The 20,272-nt window shown below is 30.9% G+C and overlaps 3 protein-coding genes and 1 long non-coding RNA gene across 4 annotated transcripts in view; all 4 read right to left on the bottom strand.

The window, feature by feature from the left end:
• Window positions 1-3,397: 3,397 nt before the first annotated feature.
• LOC115885887 lies at window positions 3,398-3,969 on the bottom strand. The gene is made up of 3 exons (XR_004050808.1): window positions 3,840-3,969; window positions 3,533-3,770; window positions 3,398-3,462 (listed from the first exon to the last, which is right to left on the bottom strand). It is a non-coding gene; the product is annotated as an uncharacterized LOC115885887 (long non-coding RNA).
• Window positions 3,970-6,243: 2,274 nt separating this feature from the next.
• Window positions 6,244-13,330, bottom strand: LOC115885904. Its single transcript, XM_030904932.1, has 3 exons — window positions 13,243-13,330; window positions 9,188-9,483; window positions 6,244-6,477 (listed from the first exon to the last, which is right to left on the bottom strand). Exons 1-3 carry the CDS (start codon window positions 13,328-13,330, stop codon window positions 6,328-6,330), a joined length of 534 nt encoding a protein of 177 aa, XP_030760792.1. The 3' UTR covers window positions 6,244-6,327.
• A 67-nt stretch (window positions 13,331-13,397) lies between these two features.
• On the bottom strand, window positions 13,398-14,450 carry LOC115885883 (alpha-ketoglutarate-dependent dioxygenase alkB homolog 4). The gene has a single exon (XM_030904922.1). It carries the CDS (start codon window positions 14,379-14,381, stop codon window positions 13,455-13,457), a length of 927 nt encoding a protein of 308 aa, XP_030760782.1. The 5' UTR covers window positions 14,382-14,450; the 3' UTR covers window positions 13,398-13,454.
• Window positions 14,451-19,103: 4,653 nt separating this feature from the next.
• The window catches only part of LOC115885881 (JNK-interacting protein 1), a 35,911-nt gene continuing 34,742 nt past the window's right edge, over window positions 19,104-20,272 (bottom strand). The window contains exon 10 of the mRNA XM_030904918.1: window positions 19,104-19,586. Within this exon, the coding sequence (XP_030760778.1) occupies window positions 19,514-19,586 (73 nt within the window). The 3' untranslated portion in view covers window positions 19,104-19,513. The remainder of the gene's footprint in view (window positions 19,587-20,272) is intronic.

Raw genomic sequence — 20,272 nt, forward strand, 5'->3', positions numbered from 1 at the left:
GCTATTTATTAGAATGTCTTTTCTGCCTACTAGTTCGTTGTACATTACTTTAGTTTTTGCTTGTAGAAGATAATGCGTAATTTTGAGACCTACTTTACTGCTGGCTGTATTTAGTTCGTTAATTTGGGCTTGTAGTTCTTCAGGACTATTGGCAATTAGGACTATGTCATCAGCGAATCTTAGATTGTTAAGAAATTCCCCATCTATCTTTAATTCTTCCGGTCCAGTCCAGTTGACGGAAGATTTCTTCTAGTGTTGCTGTAAACAGCTTTGGTGATATTGCGTCTCCCTGTCTTACCTGTAGTATATATCACTATATATTTTTTTTCACACTCAAAATCTGTCTGATATTTTCACAGCACTCAACACTACCCACCCAAAAATTCCACATATAGCGCCCTGAAAAAAAGGATATGCAACAACCAATCCACAATACCTACAGTGCAGCTCATACAGAGAACGTTAGTCCCTGAAGAGCTTGGAAATTGAAACACTGAACATGAGTTAATGTGAACCTAGTAAGACATTCAGATAACCTTAAAGATATCTACTCAAAATTACCCTGTTGTGGTTCCTTGGAGACTCATACAAAGACTGATAGTACTAGAGTATCTTGAACTACTGCTGTAAAAAAGTCTAGGAGCAACAAAAGAGTATCATATACATAGAAATTGTGTAGACTTAAATTTGGCTTCGACATGACTCTCTAACCTGTTGCATACAGCTTCAAACAAAGTATATGTTCAATCAACGTAAATCTATAAGATACAAGAAGAACCATACAATAATCTTCGATTCCTTTTCTATATTTCTATTCTATGATTCTAGGCCCTAGAATCATACCTTAACTTGAATTGAAAATACAAAAATACGTTTAAAACATTTAGACTATTTGTATTAAAAATTTAGTTATTGAAATGCTTAGATATTGGCATACGTTTACTCTAAAGTAGTAATAAGTAAAAGAAAGTGAGTTAAAAAATTAGGAAGTTATAAAGAGTTACCTACACCTACACGTTTAATTTAACAAAATAAAAATATCTGTTAGACATTCTCTAGATTTCAATTTGACTAAGATAATATGAAGAATGATATTAATTATTATAGTTAATAATTTTTTTTTGAAATAGTTTAAATCAGAGAGAATCTAATCCCAAATAACGTTAAAAAGAAAACACTAAAACAATAAAGACTTGGAATTCTCATTATCTTAGCACCCTCGATTCAACATTACAGTGACTAGAATTGGATGATTATTTTATTAAATTTAGTTTAAAATTTCAGAAAATACTAATACATAAACAAGGCTAATACTAATAGTGACCTAGAAAGTCATAAAAATCTCTTCTACACAGCTTAAAAAACTTGATTCTTCTTTTCTGGGGCCTAGAATTATATTTGAACTTGAACTGAAAATATAAAAATAAATTTAGAAAATTTAAACTATTTGTATTAAACATTTAGTTATCGAAATGCTAGTTATTGACATGCGTTTACTCTAAAATAGTAATAATTAAATAAAAGTGAGTTAAAAAAATTAAGAAGTTAAAGAAAATTACCTACACCTACAGGTTTAATTTAAAAAATAAAAATAACTGTTAAGAGATTTTCTAGATTTTAATTTGACTTAGATAATATGAACAGAGCTATAAGAACATCAAATACATTCTTAAAAAAACAGATAGACATAACAACCCAATAAAAAGACTGAAGACATAACAACCCAATGGACCTCTGCTGCTTTCGACAGGAAAGCATGTTCTTTGCTTCTGTGAGGAGCCTCCACAGAGGACGTTAGCCCCTGCGGATCTCAACCCAACGTGCTTCTGTGAGGACGCTCATACAGGGGACTTTAGCCCCGGTAGAGGTCAACTCGACACTCTGCTTCGTTTCTGTGAGGGACCCCACAGGTGAATTTAGCTCCTGCAGGACCGCCCTCACGCCATCTCCGGGAAAACAAACGAACAATCAAATAAACCAGGAAAAATTAAAAAAAAACTTACGTTTTTTGCAGAGCACTCTCCACGATATGCATCCCTTGCACAAAAAATATACGCTCACTAACCTGAAACAACAGAAAAAATACGTTAGTTGAAAATAATAAAAAAAGAAATAAATCTTATAACATACCTGATTTCATCTCGTTCCATGCTCTCCATCCTACTGTCCTTTTCCAGAATATCTTCGTTCCAGACCTGCACCAATCGTCGTGCCTCCTCAGAAACAGCCTTAAGGACAAGAGTACCTTAAGGCAACAGTTAGTGAAGAAGGTACTACGACTGAGACCTTGCACATCGGACATCTCAAGGTCACAAAATTTAAATTTACTACTATAGGTAACAAGAAAGATTTAAGGCGTCTTTAACGAGATAAATCTGTATAAAGAACTCTAAAGATTGAATGGAAATATTGAGGAAAATATGAGAGAGAAAATGTTATTTTCAACGAGAATTTACTTTACTAGAAAATACAATTAATGATGTGCAAAATGCATTATTTTAAAATTATCAAATTTAAGTTTTATTATATTAAACATGAACAAAATTAAAGATATTTTGAATGGTTTTAGTATAAACGTACAAGTTTATTAAGAAACATACCTCAGACCTTTTTTTAAATGTAAATGCAATTAGAGAATAATTAAAAAAATAGTAAAATGAGAATAGAAAAAATTAGATTTAATCCTATGACATTGCCCTACAGAAAACTATTACAGAGACTGGTTATTGTTTGAAATTTAGTTTAAAATTACAGAAAATAAAAATTATGTCCTCTAGAATTTTTTGAACAGAACCTAATCCCAAATAACGCTAAAAAGAGAACACTAAAACGATGGAAGACTTGAAATCTCCACTGCCTTAGCACTCTCGACTCAACATTACAGAGACTAGAATAGAGTGATTAAATTCAGTTTAAAATTACTGAAAATAAAAATGATATCCTTTAGGAATTTTAGAACGAATCTAATCCCAAATAACACTAAACAGAAAACACCAAAATAAGAAAGGCTGTGAACCTCAATTACCTTAGCACTCCCCATTCAACACTACCGAGACTAGATAAAAATATAAAAAATAATAATTTTTGTTATAAAAATACTTGAAAAAAAGAAAATGGTGAATTGAAGATCCGATTTTCTGGCACACATTTCATTAAACTTTGACCAAAAAAAAATGTTTTTTAATAATAAATTAAACATAACAGAGTAAAAGTCTAATTGGTTTTAAATTATTTTGGGAAACAGACACCTCGAAAAAAATTAAAGATATTATTTCTTGTGATTTTTACAAACGACAAGAAATACAAAGTATTATATATAATTCGAAGAAAGTATGAACGCAAATAAAAAGTGTGACCTTAAAATGCTGTGAAAAGCCTTAGAGCTCCAGAACCACGAACCGACGCGATCGTTATGATTATGCTTTAGAAATGGTTCTTCTACATTTCCTCTTCATCTGCATACTGAAACAATGATAAAAAGAAGATCAGTAAAGATGGCCGCGTCCATAAAGTCCAAATAAATTCAACTCACCTCCATTCCACATTCTTTCACTGGCGATTCCTACTACACGGCGTAAAAAGCAGTGTCGTCACATCGCGGGAGCAGAAGGACGCCCCTGGTCCCTCAGGAACTACGGACGGTCCCTGGGGAATCCCATTTAACGCGTCATCAGGATCGACAAAACCTGGAAGTACTTTTTAGTAGCAGGACATCTAACACAGACCGACTAAATTCACAAATAACACGCGCTGCGTACACGATCATAGTTCTGAAAAGATAGAAAATTTCTGAATTAGATTTATGGAAAAGAACTGGACAGGTGTGTGTTCGGACTTACCTCAATAACACTGACACTAGGCTGAATATGCTGGACTACGGCCCATCCCACCATTCCGATTAGACGTCAAGAAGTATGTCCCTCCCCCTCAATGCTGGCTGTCCATCGCAGGGTAAATTTTATATTTTGAAAGAGCTCTATCGTTTTGACATGAGATTATTAGGAAAATTATATTTTACATAAGATAGAGAGTTATGCAAACTAGTTTAGATACAGCGATAAAGCAGAGAAAAATTTGATGGGGCAGAGCAAAATTTAAAAAAGAAATGATCCCTTATTCCAATCTCTTACAACAGTGAAAAGAAAACCCTAAAATAAAGCCAGACTGGAACCAGCACTACTTTAGCATTATCAATTCATTCATCTCAAAGACCAGTAAATTTAATAAAAAATATTATAAGTTTGATTTGAAATTATATAAAAATATAGAGAATAAAACAGTTTAAATCAGAGTGAATTTACTTGATTTATACGTGAACGGGAATACTAAAACAAGAAGGCTGTTACTCTTCGATCGTAATAGTATCATCCATTCACAAGAGACCATGTAAAAAAGATTATTTTAAACAAAAATTATGTTTTTTTAGTATAGTTTTTAAGAGAGAAAATCTATTATAATCCCTTTAACGCCAGAAAGAAGACCTAAAACAAGAAAGGCTGTAAACCCCTATTATCGTAGCACCCTCGATCCAACATTACAGAGACTAGAATAGCATCATTTTAAATTTTTAGAAAAAATATTGTCTCAAATAACACTAAACAGGAAACGCTAAAATATGAAAGGCTGTGAACGCAATTTTTATGAGAGAGAATCTAATCCCAAATAACGCTAAAAAGAAAACACTAGAACAGTAAAAGACTTGGAATCTCCACTGCCTTAGCACTCTCGATTCAACATTACAGAGACTAGAATAGAGTGATAAAATTTAGTTTAAAATTACAGAAAATAAAAATGATATCTTTCAAAATTTTTAGTGCGAACCTAGTCCCAAACAACGCTAAAAAGAAAACACTAGAACAATGAAAGACTTGGAATCTCCATTGCCTTAGCACTCTCGATTCAACGTTAGAGACCAGACTAGCATTAAACAGTAAATAAGAAAAGATGTGTACCTCCATTACCTTAGCACTCTCCAGTCAGCACTACCAAAACTTGATAAAAATAAAAAACATGATTTTTTGTTATAATAATACTTAGCAAAATGAGTGGTTTATTGAAGATCCGATTTCCTGGCACATATGCCGTTACAGTTTTAGAAAAAATAGGTTTTAACGGTCATAACTCCAAGAAATCGAACCTTCATAAACCGTTTAAATGGACAGGCCAAAACACCGAAGAGACGCAAAGGCACGGCGGGTGTTGTTCCAGTCAATTCGAACCTTTACGGAATCTTGGCCAAGCCTCGACCCTCCGATACCAGCTTGGTCCTCCATTCCTGAGGACATTTGTTCCTTGGAACCCTGGCCAGACCAAAAATCACCGGGCTACAGGGCGACCCAGCTCAAAAAGAATCAGATTAAGAATTTGACGGTGTCGTCGAGAAAAACCATTCGACAACGGTTTGATATTTTTCGAGTAACGAGGCAACCCGGAAAACAAGTTTATATGCCTGCGTTTTTCAGTTTCGAGAGGAGAAGTAAAAATATAAAGACTTTTACTAGTAAAAAAGCTTTATATTATGGTGGTTAACTAGCAAGGCGCTAGTACGACATCGGAGGCTGAGAATAACCACATAGCTTTATGACGTTCCGATCGGACAATTTAACGTAACGTCTTCTGCCACATTCCCCACACTCAAGGACCAGCGTTTACCTGCCCTTTCCGGTCCAAGAGTGCCAGATGATCCCAACCCACTGCACCCCTTTACAAGCCTCCTAGTCCTCTAATTGAGCTGAGCCCCACTCCCCAAACCCCTTTACGTTTAGGACAACAACCCGGCCCCATGGGATAGCCTGCATAGCATGATATAAGCTTACGCCCGGTAATGGAGCGGTCGAATAACATACCCACTGGCAAACTACAACGCAACGAGCACCTGGGAACCCCGGCCTGTTACCGGGGCTGTAATAATATGAGAACGAATCCAGGGCGAAACAGTCCCAGGCCTCCGAGACTGGCCCCTCGCGACAGTCCCCACAGCCTACAGATTGCATCGCAACCACCCCGCAACGCTGCTTTTTTGTGTCTATCGATTTTAGAAAAATACGAGCACTAAAAAGTACTCGTGTTTTTTATATTAAAATACTAGCACTAAAAAGTACTGGTATTTATTACATACTTCATTCTGTTAAAGTGACATTTATTTAATTTAATAATTATTTTACTTTCAAATGTAGAGATGAAAATCTCTGTTTTCATTTATAAAAGTCTATAAACATTTCTTATAGAGTTTTATTTGCGTTTGAGAAAAAGAGTGACACTTGTGATATTGAACCCAGACTAAGTAAAACGACGGATTAATATAACACGAACTCAGCGGTCATGTCTTTAGAGCCTGATAGTAGAGACATTAAACCGCACGCCTACTAGCTGGGAGCGTTGATGGATTTTCACGTGATAGCATTCCATGAGCCGTCTGCATGGGTAAAGTAAGTGTAGTTTGGTAATTACAATTGTGTGTCCCCATTCGATTGCGATCTGAAAAAAGAAAAAGAAAAAACTTACAATAAGACCCCAAACAACCCTCTGGTTTTTAATAATATATAATCTTGAATAATAATCAACGACTGGAGTTATTGAAAGTTAAAATAAAAAATATATATAAAACTAAAAATGTTATCAGTATCTCAGTATTCGCGCTTCAATAAAACACCTCAGTTATACAGGGCGTTAAGTGTATGTAAGTCTTATTACATAACTTTTAACTACTCTATGTGACAGAGAAAAAATGTTTATAGAGAAAAAAGTTTCCAAATTGACTGATATATACATCAGAAAAATATTTATTTACAAATTGTTTGTAGAAAAAAAAATATAGTAAAACATCATAAATTAAGTAGCTGCGTGGACCCCCTGTATACTGTATACTACCAAATAATTATTCTCAATTTAGACAAATGTGATTTAACTATAAAAAATTTAAATTTTCATAGTGTGAGCTGTTTTTAAAAAAGTGGGTGAACCATATTGTAATTTTGGTTGAGACCCTATACACCTATGAGTTCCAAAAAACATTTAACCAAGAAACTAAATAAATTATTTAATTAAAAATAATTTCAAAAATAAATATAGATATAAGTAGGTAAGCCAAAAAGAACAAAGTATAAAAAATTTAAAACTACAATAAAGTAGCATTATTTCAAAAAAAAATCCTACGAAATTATATCATTGAAATCAGCTAATATTTTTTCCTAAAAATGTATATACAAATATTATAAAAAAACAATAAATATACACATACATATTTTTGTAGAGATTAGTAGTGAATACGAAAAATTAATAAAACACCAGTAAAATATTTCAAAATCTTCGTGTGATCTGTTTTTGAAAAAGGGAGTGAATAATACATATCTATTGTGATTTTGGTTTATCCTATATACCTATAATCTTATGAATGCTAATAAAAATTATGACCAAGAAATTTAAATAACTACTTAATAAAAAATTATTTAAAAAATGTATTATGTAGATGTCATTAAGAAATACTATAATAAAAATAAAATTACAATAAAGTAGCCTGGAAAGTAGCATTATTTTAGGAAAATCTAATTAAATTTTATCATTGAAAACAGCTAATAGGTTTTTCTTCAAAAATTTCTGTACCAAATGTCCAAAAAAGAAAACAAAAATATATAAAATATATTTCTGTGAAATTAGTAATGGACGAAGAAGTAGTATCATTAAATATTTGAAAATCTTAGTGTGTCTGTTTTAGAAAGAGTGGGTGAATAATATTGTAATTTTGGTTCACCCTATATATCTAGAGGTACTAAAAAATTGTTACCAAGAAATTTCAATAGCTATTTAATAAAGAAATATTTTTTAAAAAATAAATATAGATAGATAAAAGAGATAAAAGTCATAGAGACAGAGTGTAACAGAGTATAAATAAAATCTACATAATAGGTATATAAAATGCTAATGTTTATCTGTGTCTACTGAAGTAACGACTTGCTCTAGAAAGTTGCTTTTTTACTAAAAGATAGCTAATTGGCTCTTCTAAAAACTGTCGCCGCCGGATTTTTTGTTTAATTAAAAAATAAAAAGTATTTTTTTGCTGCGGATGCGCCAGGCTTCAACTAGTATTACAATAAAGTACCATATTAAAAAAAAACTGCTGATAATATCCCTTAAAAATTTCTTCGCAGATATTAAAAAAAGAAAATAAAAATATATACATATTTCTGTAGAGATTAGTAGTGGGTGAAAAGTTAATAAAATATCAGTAAATTATTTGAAAATCTTGCCAGAAGCAACAAAAAGATATTATAGTTTATCAACCCCAAGCACATAGTCTCTAAGAAATAAATAAAATCAATGAATTAGCAAGCAAAATTTACTAGCTTCAAAAAAACTACCAATAACAATAAACTACCTATATTAATTTTCTAAATTATATTTTGTTTAAATGCATCTTTTGCAAAAAAAACATGTAACAAGTGCTTTTATAAAATGAATGCAAATATATTTAGAAAAAAAAAATCAATGCACATTAATATACATAGACTATACAATATTTCACAAACTTAAAAAACAAGAAACTAGTATTTTAATTTTTAGGGTTTAGATTCTATGGTTTAGATCAGTTTTAAGAAAAAATCAGCTGATTATCAATATAAATTTCACTAGTTATTCCTCATTAAATATTTCACTAATTACAGCAGCTAGAAGCAGATGCAATTCTGTGTTTTATAGCTTTCTAAACTTTATTTAGATTATTTTATAAAAGATGTAGGTATAAGATAAGTATTCCCCTCTTATATAATATCTTTAAGAAAAACCATATCAAATGCACTACTATTAGAAATATTCTTCAGAAAATTGAGAGAGTCATTATTATATGTATATTCACTTATATAAGACTTTTATTTCTAAAATACTAGGTATTTCAGGTTTATTCCAGTATCTAAGTCTAAAAATTATTTATTTTAATACATAGATATCCTGTACAACCATAAAAAGATCAAATTTAGAAAACTGTCAATACACAACAAATTACATCTTTTTATAGCAAGCAGAAATTATAAAAAAGGCAAAACTTTTATATACTGCCTGATAAAATTTCGACCAATCTGAAAAGAAATGACGTTACATTCAGCCAATAGAATTGCTTTCAAGCCAGCCGCTTTAAGAAGGTCCGATTTGTCGAAAAAAATCAGGAAATTCGTAGGAAAATGGTCGTACTTACCGTCTCTCGAGTCCAGCTGGGCCCTACCCGCGATTGTACCGAGACCGAGCAAAATGTGTAAAGGCGCACATTCACTCCCGGAGTGCAGCACGTCTGGATACAGCGCCCGAGCTCAGGTACGACCTGAGCTATATGACGTGTCCAGACCCATACCGATCCTTGTTCCATTCCATCCAAATGCAGCCTGGTTTCTTTGCGACTTGAAGATCTGTTGCTGTGTTGATATTCGTCACCTCCTTCTTCACTGGCAGCGTGGTCCTTGTATATCTGTAGCCCTGGATAATTTCCGGCATAATCTGAAACAAGACAAAATATATCTTTTAGTTACATAGTCTAGAAACATAAAAACCTAAGCAAACAGTCTCTAAAAAATAAATAAAATTAATGAATTAGCAAAGAAAATTTACTAGCTTCAGAAAAACTATCAATAACTAACAATTATACTTACAATATTAAGTACTAATTATTACCTTATATTAAGTTTCTAAATATTATTTAATATTAAAGAGGCAGATGTAATTTTTTAGTTTTTTACAGGTTCCTAAACTATATTTAGGGCGGATTTACCCAATTCCTTAATTGCTATTCCTTAATTCTTATTTCTTATTCGCTAAATTATAAAAAGATAAAATACGTGTTATGCAGTTAGTTTGCTTATACAATGTCTTAATCCTTAATTCTTAACCACGGTTCGTAATTCTTTATTTTGAAAGTTCCCAACTTTTAACTTTTTAGCGATTACGAATTAGCGATTAAGGAAAACGTGTAGATGCGCATGCGTGAAATTTTGAAATGTTAATTTTGTCTGTATTTTGTGAACTGTTGTTCGTCCCATTCAAAGGAAGGCATGTCTTGTATTAGAGTTCCAAAATTGCCTTCCATGTCCTTTCTTCTATTCATGGGGCAAACCCCAAATCGCCTACAACCTCGGTGGCGATTCACGAGAGTAGCGACACAACAAGCCATGGTTATAAACAAACCCGAAAGTGCTACAATTTTTTGTATGGACTTCATTGCACACAATAACACAACGAAATAAAAACGATTTGATTTGATCTACTAGTGTCAGTTTTAAGAATTAAGAAATATGGATTAAGACATTGGATAACTGTCTCTAAAAAAATAAGGGATAAAGAATTGTGTATTAAGAATTACAAATTAGAGACTAAGAAATAAGAATTAAGGAATAGCAATTAAGGAATTGGGTAAATCCGCCCTTAGATTATTTTATAAATTGTTTATTACATAAATATTCTTCTATTACATAATATCTTTAAGAAAAATCATATCAAGTGCACTACTATTAGAAATATTCTTCAGAAAATGATTGACTATGATTTATTCACTTACATAAGGTGTTTATTTCTAAAATACTATATTCATCAAACTATTTAAGTCTGAAAATGATTTATTTTAATATAGTTCAACCTGAATTCAACCATAAAAAAGAACTATTTATAGCAACAGAAAATATAAAAAAGCAAACAGAAAGAAACGGAAAGTTTAACAAAATAAAGATGGCTTTGACTTTTTTTGTTGATCTTGCGCTTCTACCGGCCGCCTTTAGATAGTCGGATTTTTCGAAAAATATCGGGAAATTCGTAGGAAAATAGTCGAACTTACCTTCTCTAAGAGTCCAGCTATGCACTACACATGATTTCCGAGCACAATATACAAGGAAAAGGCAGTTTTCCTTAAAAATTCTGGAGAGGCAACCGACAAGTACGTTACATCTCAACGGTCTTAGAAAATGACGTAAATCGGCCGAAATGACCAATAAAATTAAGTTTTGGCGCTCGGTTCCTGATTTTTGGCGCTAGAGGGAGCGCCAACACGCGTTTTTCTTCTGTTTTACCGGTAGAAAATTATGTAATTTTATGACTTAAATTTCAAGTTTAAATGAAAATTTAGCAATATAACGCTACATTGGAGACAAAACTACTACCAGGGAAATGTAGCTACGTGTTTTCCGAGTAAAATGACACCAAACAATAAACGATTAAAGCAAAATTCACATAGATATCGCATTTTAATTACCCTAATGTCCCTATTTGTTAATATCATAAAAAATAGATTTTTGCCTTACAAAAGATTTTGAAGCTTTAAAATAGTTAAGGAATTATAGATTATCATTAAATATAGTTAATTAAGCAGTTTCAGACCTTTAAACCCATATAAATTAAAATAAAATACCAAAATATGGTGTGGCAGTTTGGTAGCCTTCACAATCTTCAATTAATATAAATTTGGGTATTACCTAAATTTGTCGTTCGATATTTTCCGAAATAATGTAATATTTAGTTAAATAGAGGCTTATTACATCTATAAGTTATAAAATAAGGCACTAACACACCTATTTATAACTTCTACAAGACATTTTCTTAGTCAATGTAATAACGACAGTAATAGCCAAGATTTTTTGCTTTTATTTCACCAGTTTTGCTATGAAATCAATAAAAAAACCTCATTTAACATGATTCTGTGCTGTACAAATTATGTATTTGTAGATTTTTATCAATTTCCAAGCCCCAAAACAAGAATATATAACTTCTACAAGACATATTACTTTTATTTCACTAATTTTGCCTTGAAATCAATAAAAAAAACACATTTGACAAGATTCTGTGCCCTACTAATTATGTTTTTATCGATTTTTAACAATTTCCAACCCCCAAAACAACACAAGAGTAAACAAGAATTTGTTGGCTTTTCAATACACAATTTGTTCGATGAAAGTTTCGAGCACTATGTGTAAACAGGATGTTTTCTACATATAGTCTAAAAAAATACAGGGATTGCTCATGTATTTAAAAAAAAGCACATATAAACATAGGGTCTAAAGTGCTCCGTGTCTAATCTTCAGGGTGTTAAAAATCTAAAAAAAATATCTTTATTCTTTATGTTTTATCTTTTACTCTTTAGAAGGGAGATGGTAGTTTATGTCGCAGAATACATTACAGTATTTAATATCCTGTACTTGGTATATTGATTGCAGTATATAATATCTTGGTATATTCATGATTATTCCAGGGCCATGTAAGTGAAATATTAAAAATGGTTCCAGCAAAAGTTTCCCAATTATGACGGATGATGGCGCTGATCGTCAAAATTTTTGGACAGGGATTTTGCTTACCGACAATACGACGTGAGCTACGACCGGACCAGGACCAATCAGAATGATCAGTCTTTCTTGGGCATTTGCCGCGAAAGTGTGTGTTAATTTCTGTTGTGATAAGTGTGGTTGTGTTTGCAGTTTGATTTTTCGGTTTTGATATTATGTTAAAATTAATTTTGAAGTATTGTATCACCTGTTTTTATGTAATAGTACTTTTTTTAGTTCTATGATCTGATATGTTATGATTTGTTAATGTTTGTTTAACAATGTTATACCAAAGAGGTTATACTTAATATACTTATCAATTTGCATAGCCTAACTTTTTTATCAATAAACTTTGTAGATTTTCAGATTATTTAATTCCTTTTGTTTCCGTTTGTAATTTTATTTTTTAAGACATATTATGTGATTGTTTCACATAATATGTTTTAAAAATAAAATTGCAAATAGCGAATAAAAATAATTAAAATAAAAAAGTGTATTTTACAATTCCCCCCGGCCCCGCACCCCTTTGGCTAACCTATAATGTCAGCTATGTCGAGAGATGGCGTTACGAAAATGGAACCGATTTATTACAAGGAACTTGGGCTTCTTTTTCGTTAGTATATTCTGTGGATTATTCTTTTAATTTACTGTAATTTTTTGTTTCCTCTAAGTAATGCCACAGACTAACCTAAATTTAGTTTGTGCCTTTACCTAAAACAGTAATAAATCGCTATTGCAAAGTAATTTTTTATTTCTATATATTACATTTTTAAAATAAGGCAATTCCTTATGTCTCCAAATATTTTACTTTAATGCCTTTTTTTAACCCATAATTTTGGAAGTGGATTACCATTTATTTTCATAGGATCTATTGGAACGTAAGCTTTAGGAATACCTATTTAAAATAGATTAGTGCGGGTGTGGCTTGCAAATAACATCTCCAAACAAAACTTACCTGAGTTTTGAAAGTCTAAAGACTCTATAGATTTAACAAAACTGAAAAATAGCAAGACCAAAACACAGTATAAAATACAGATCTTCATCTTGTAAAGGTCATTTATTTTATCACAGAGTTCTATACGAATCATAACATATAAATAAACAAATAAGTGGGAATTACAGTTTATATTACAAAGGGGGGAATTACATGTCTATTTTATGTCCTCTTTACCAATATATCTTTGCTTTCTGAGTCACTAAATTTCCTTCTTCAAAATATGCCCCATTCTCTAAATATGTTGGTGTAAATTCTCTATAAGCTAAACATACCCTTCTGTCTGTTATATCTTCTCTAAATATTCTATGCTCGTAATTGTACCTCGCATTACCATACATAACCAGTAAAGAATACTTTGGCATGGGTACTCTTACAACAGGATATATAATTTCACTATTTAAAGGTTCTATATTAAAAGAAATATTATTTTTAGAGTTTAACAAATCTCCATCGTAATCTAAAACTTGAGGGTATGAAGAGACCAAGTCCAAATTATACTTTTCAGGTCTCTTGTTATAAGTTAGAGTTAACACAGAGTCACTTAATAGATTCACTGTAACAATTCGTTCGCCCCATATCCAGCAGTCGTCTACATGCGGATCAATAGAAGCTCCCTTCTCTGGATCATACTCTAAAGAACACTGTTCTATAGTTTGGAAGTTTTTTAACATTGGAACAGTTTTAAACTTATCCTGAACAAATTTACTAAACGCTGGAAAACCTCCGAAATCTCCAAGACGTATTTTTCGTTTTTTAAAATTGCATTTTGGGCCAAAATTCTGTTTCCTACGACCACTTTGAGATAAGTCCCATGGCATGTCGTCTATACCTTTGATCAACCGTTCATGTTCCTCAGAAGACAGAAAATCCATCTTAATGAATATACCTGAATAATTCAATGCTTCTCCTTCGTGATATGGGTGCTTTTTGTATAAATTCATATCCCATCCAGGATAGCACTTATTGCAATATGGGCAATATACGTAGGTTGGGGACTGCGGATCCAAAGTATACGAGTCTTGAGTCAGTTTAAAAACGTCTTCACAAATAATGCAAGTTCTACGCCCCTTGCAACCACATGGACGTGGTTTATCCATTTTTAATTGTTAATTTTCAATTCTGGATTAAAATTTTTTACATTTAAAAATAAATATGAAGTTAGCAAATTAAGAAACTGTCAATTTTGACAGTGACATAAGATGTATGTCTTCTCAATGCCCTCTATAAAAGATCAGCCTCGGGCGGACTTTTGTTTACTTCATCAGCTGTACATACTTAGATATTGGGTTAGATTCTGTATTCATATTTTGTCGGTTGATTTTTGGTATTATTTGTTATTGTAGTGCAAAAAACTAATTATTTTGGTGTTTAAGTGACATAAAGTACTACCAGATATATGGTCACTATGATGGGTCACTCTGTTTCTCATAAAAAAACACGAAATATTACACGTTTTGTTACGTGCTTTAACCTAAAAGTGCCCATAAATTTTTTATTTATCGTGATTTTTGTGTGTTTTTTTAAGACTCTAACAATTCATCAATAAAGCTTAAGTGGAGTGTGTTTTGGTGCTATGCCTATCTTTGTTGTGTTCCTGGTGGAAAGGATAGTTATACTAGCCAGCTTAAAGTATCCGGAAGAACAAGAAAAGTGGGTACGAGTTATAAATCAAGACAATTCTATTGAAAATATCTTTAATAAATTTAAAAATAATATTCTCCCAGGATGGTATTAAAGAAAACTGGACAATTATGTTTATTTTATTCATATTGTGGAATCTCCACTCCAAGTGTTGTTGGTTCAGCTTCGATAGATTCAAGCACGTAAGATTCAAGCTTAAGTGGAGTGTGTTATTGGTGCTATGCCTCATCTTTGTTGTGTTCCTGGTGGAAAGGATAGTTACTAAGGATAGTTATTATACTAGGCAGCCTAAAGTGTCCGGAAGAGCAAGAAAAGTGGGTACGAGTTATAAATCAAGAGAATTTTATTGAAAATATCTTTAATAAATTTAAGAATAATATTCTCCCATGATGGTATTAATGAAAACTGGACAATTATGTTTATTTTATTCATATTGTGGAATCTCCACTCCAAGTGTTGCTGGTTCAGCTTCGATAGATTCAAACACGTAAGTAGGTATTATGATCTAGGGAAAAATAAAGAATATGTGTATTAAAGATCATGAAAAAGATTATTATTTTGAGTTCAAAATTAAAAAAGATTTTTGTAAAGACAAGAATGATAAAGTTTAAAAGAAGAATGTGTTTTTGTTTGATATAATGTATGTAAAGCATAACATATATTTGTTCAGTAATTTTTACTGAAGAGTGTTGATTATTTATAATATCAAATTAATATCAAATATTTAAGTGATGGCTGAATACAATATGAATAAAATAACAATAAAATTGGTATATTTGCAATACAAAATTAAGTTTTAAGAATAAAGGTGTTACTAAAAATACTAAGAAATTCATATTTCTTTGTTTTAATTGGTCTAATGTTATTTACATTTTATGTAAGAATTATACCGTATAATCGAAAAAAATCGGCGTCTAGTTGGCTTGGAAATGAACATCGATGACATTCCTTAAATAATTGTAGACATAAAATAATTAACTAGAATTTTACAATCTTGGAAAATTTGATATTCTTGAACCTTGTTTCTAAATATTCTAAATTTTTTGATTTTCTTGGGAATTAGGTTCGGGAAAAACGCTCATTAGGGTTTCATTTGGTTTTTCATTATTTTTATTTGGTTTAAAAAAACGTTTTGGCTAACATTATAGCCTTCATCAGTGTTGTGTCATATGAAAAAAATATATATTATATGAAAAAAATAGTGTCGAATATAATCCAAAAAATTACATATAAAATATTCACACGCACCACATAATGTTTACTGCGTACTCCATAGATGTAGATAGTTTTAGTGTTAAGAATAATAATTTTAAAAAATATGTGGTCATCTTTTGATAAGTTTATATTAGTTTGTTAATTGCAGTAAACATTATGTGGTGTGAATATTTTATATGTAATTTTTTGGATTATATTCGACACTTTTTTTCATATGACACAACACTGATGAAGGCTATAGTTAGCCGAAACGTTTTTTTTTAAACCAAATAAAAATAATGAAAAGCCAAATGAAAACTTAAATCAGCGTTTTTCCCGAACATAAAAATCCCAAGAAAATCAAAAATTTTAGAATAATTTTACATATAAAATGCCAGCGATCTTCATTTCATAGCCATCGCTGACGCCTTTTTAGATGATATTGTATTATTTGTAAATATAATTTTTCGAACATTGATACTTGCAAAATATACATATAAATTTTGTGAATGCAAATAATAATACATCACTATTAGTAGATATTGAATGTTTTTGTTAAATTAGATCGATTTTCAAACCCCAAAATTTAAAATATATTTACATTTTACCCAATATCTTATGTACCTATACATTATTTGTATATTGTAAAACATTTGCTGCATTTGTATGGTTCATAGTTTATTTGCCAAAGTATTTATTACTATAAATAGGTATATATGTTGTAGTTATTAACTGTATATTATGTATATTTCATTTAAACTATATCATTTCTAAAATACAAACCAAAAATTTGAGGAATAATTATGTTTTCCATGTATTCTACAACATATTTATTAATTTGTAGTATCTAACTAGCGTGGCGTCATAAATCCCGCCCCAAGGCTGTTCTATTAGAGACGGCATTGGTCTTCTTATGGAAATTTGGAACATATGAACTACTCCGTTCAGGGTGATAGAATTTACATAATCTGTGGTCGGCCTGGATGAATTTTCTTTGAAAGATTTCAAAACAAAAAGTTTCATTATAGTATATAGATCATCGTATATAATATATAGAAATTAAATATATAAATACACTAAAATATTTTGTATGATTTATTTCGCATTAACATAAGGAATATAAATTAAAATTATGTCAGTACAAAAAAGGATGAACAGTAAAAACATTCATTGTTTTAAAAAAGGCGTAGAAAAACTACTATACTAAATAAAAAAGTAACATAAATTTAACATTTTCAAGTAAATAAATTTAAATTTGCTTGATAGCGATATCAAAAATATACAAACTTTCTTCTAAGAGTTTTTCTGTAATCATATCTCAGCCCTTTAAATATTGCACTAGCTCTATCTCATTTATTATAGAGATATATTTATTTTTTATATTGTTATTTTTCTCTAGGAAGTCATCATTATAAGAAAAAAAGAAACATTACATTTACACGCTCAATATTATCAATTTTTCGTCTAATTTTGGCTTCAAAATTAAAAGTTAATAAACACAAAATCGCCTTCGCCAGTTTGTCAAGTTATAAAAATAATTTCTTGACCGGTTTTGAAATATGACAACTAAAATAATTATTTAAATTATACCAGGATTAGATCTGTCCTTTTAAATGATTTACATAAAAAACTTTGCGTTTGGGGAAAATTGTATATCAATTATTTGAACACGAATACATGAATTTGTTGAAAAATAATTTTTCCGGTAAAACCGGAAGTGACTAAAAACAATTGAATACGTCAATCAATCCTAATTTATGTTATATACTAACATACCAAATCTCGTTTTTTATCTGAAAAAATAAAAAAGTTATAGGGGGTGAGCCACTTTTGAGACGCACCCGCTACGTCACACATTAGCAATACAAAGTTTGTGAAACGAGAAAATATATGAGAGTGACAGTTGAATGTTGAACAGTAAATTGTCTTTTCTGTCATTACTGTCATTTTTTAAATATCATCTGCTGAAATCGTTTAATTTTATTGTTCTCTTGCATGTTAGACTTTATTTATAAAATGAGCGTGTAAATGATCTGCTCAATTTATAGATCTAATATTAAATAAAAGAAACAAAACATAAATTATCTATCATACATAAAACACTTAACAGTAAATACTTATAAACACATAGCTATTCGAAGCTAAAATGATATGATGAACCATGATGAATATGATGACATGTACAAAATCGACGAAATTATACTATGAGATGATCGAAATTACCGAAATTACAGAGTACTAAACCGCCTAGACACCATTATTTACAAAATACATTTCTTTTAGTATTATCTTATTAAAAGAAGTGTGGATTGAAAATCCAATTATAGTCTGTCCTGCAAAAGAATATAACAGTTACAGTTAGGGATCAGTAATTTTCTGTCAGATTAATTCAAAAACGGATTATTATCTTAGTCTAAGAGATAGCAACGTTTTCGAGAAAGTATTTTAAGACGTCTGGCTCTTTGATATATCTTTTCCTATGCTCTCTGGAACAGCATGCGGCCCGTCTGGCTGCCGATACCCGTTGCGTTCACTACTGCGCATCAGAAGAAGATGCTATATTTTTTATTAATTTAGTCCTATAAATTCTAGTACTGAATCTAAATCGAACATGTCTCCATAGCGCAGTGCGTAGAGTTACCGACCACGAACCGATGATTCAGAGTTCAAATCCGGGTCAGGTCAAAAACTTTTTTATTTTTTTTTTCGTTTATATTCTTATAGTAAAGTATTAAATAATTCTGGTAATTAAAAAAAAACAAATATTTAATACTTTGCTATTAGAATATAAACGAAAATAAAATAAAAAAGTCTTTGCCCTGACCTGGATTCGAACTCTGAATCATCGGTTCGTGGTCAGAAACTCTACGCACTGTGCTATCGAGACATGTTCGATTTATATTCAATACTAGTATTTAAAGGACTACTAAAAATATAGGATCTTCTTTCAATGCGCAGTTGGGAACGCAACGTTTACAAGTAGCCAGACGGGCCGCATGCTGTTCTAGAGAGCATAGTAAAAGATATATCAAAGAGCCAGACGTCTTAAAATACTTGTTTTTCCGACGTTGCTAGCTCTCGTAAGATCTGTATAATATTTTGGATTCCGTTTGTCGAAAAGATAATTATTCTCTCGCTAGACAAACTATAGATCAACGTCTTATATCTTCTTCTTATTACTTAAGGCCTTATTTATCATTGAGAGAAAATAGCCAAATATATGTGTACCCAAAAATAAAAACTGTATCAAAATATTCTGACTATATTTTTCTTTTTTTCTTTAAAGAAATCCGATCAAAAGAGAATATTTATTATAAATTAGATTTTTCCATGCATTTGGCTGCTTTCTCTTACATCTTCTTATCTTATTCATACTATTCTATCTTAGAGATATTTATTCTATGTAGATATCTTCTACGGGGTAAGCAGTCTCTATGAATTTCTGGTAAAATCTTTGAAAAGCTCTTCTGTAAAACAGAAATAAAATCAGTAAATATTGTTCGCTTCTTTAGAATTTGAATATCAAACACATAGAGTATATCTTTCATATAAGTTTGGAAACACATTTCTCGTTGGAGGTTTTTACTGCACTTTTTTTTTTAAATTCACTTGCAATAGTAGCGCAAAACTAAATAAACATATTTTCGTAGATATACAGGGTGTCCAAAAAATAGGGTATCTAACTTCGAAGGGTGATACTGTAGAACGATTTTCAAGATATTTGCATTTAAAGGTTCCGATGTATCAATTTTAGCATTAACGAAACTAGGAGATTCATTTATTTAAAATTTCTATGCATTTTATCATTTCATTAGTACTAAAATAGATGCATCGTAAAACCGTTCACCTTTTCGAAGTAAACGAAGAGCGCTTGTTTTACGTAAAAAAGTTCTAGCTTTTTATATCATTTGTTGAAATTACTGTATCTATAAGGATAAAAGAAGTACCACCAGTAATACTCTCTACCCTAATGGAAAGTACTTTTTCAGGGCTGTTACAGAATTTTTCACAATGCCGTTCGCTTTAGCATTAAAATGTCTGTTATAGTACCAAATTTAAAAAAAAACGGTTTACCAATGTTCTTAAAAATAAACAAATTATATTATTTTTATTTAACCTTTCGAAGGCTGTAACTTCTTCGGGAAGCATTTTA

This window comes from Sitophilus oryzae, unplaced genomic scaffold (assembly GCF_002938485.1).
Source record: "Sitophilus oryzae breed Bouriz unplaced genomic scaffold, Soryzae_2.0 scaffold_465_pilon_pilon, whole genome shotgun sequence".
Classification (NCBI taxonomy): Eukaryota; Metazoa; Arthropoda; class Insecta; order Coleoptera; family Curculionidae; genus Sitophilus; species Sitophilus oryzae.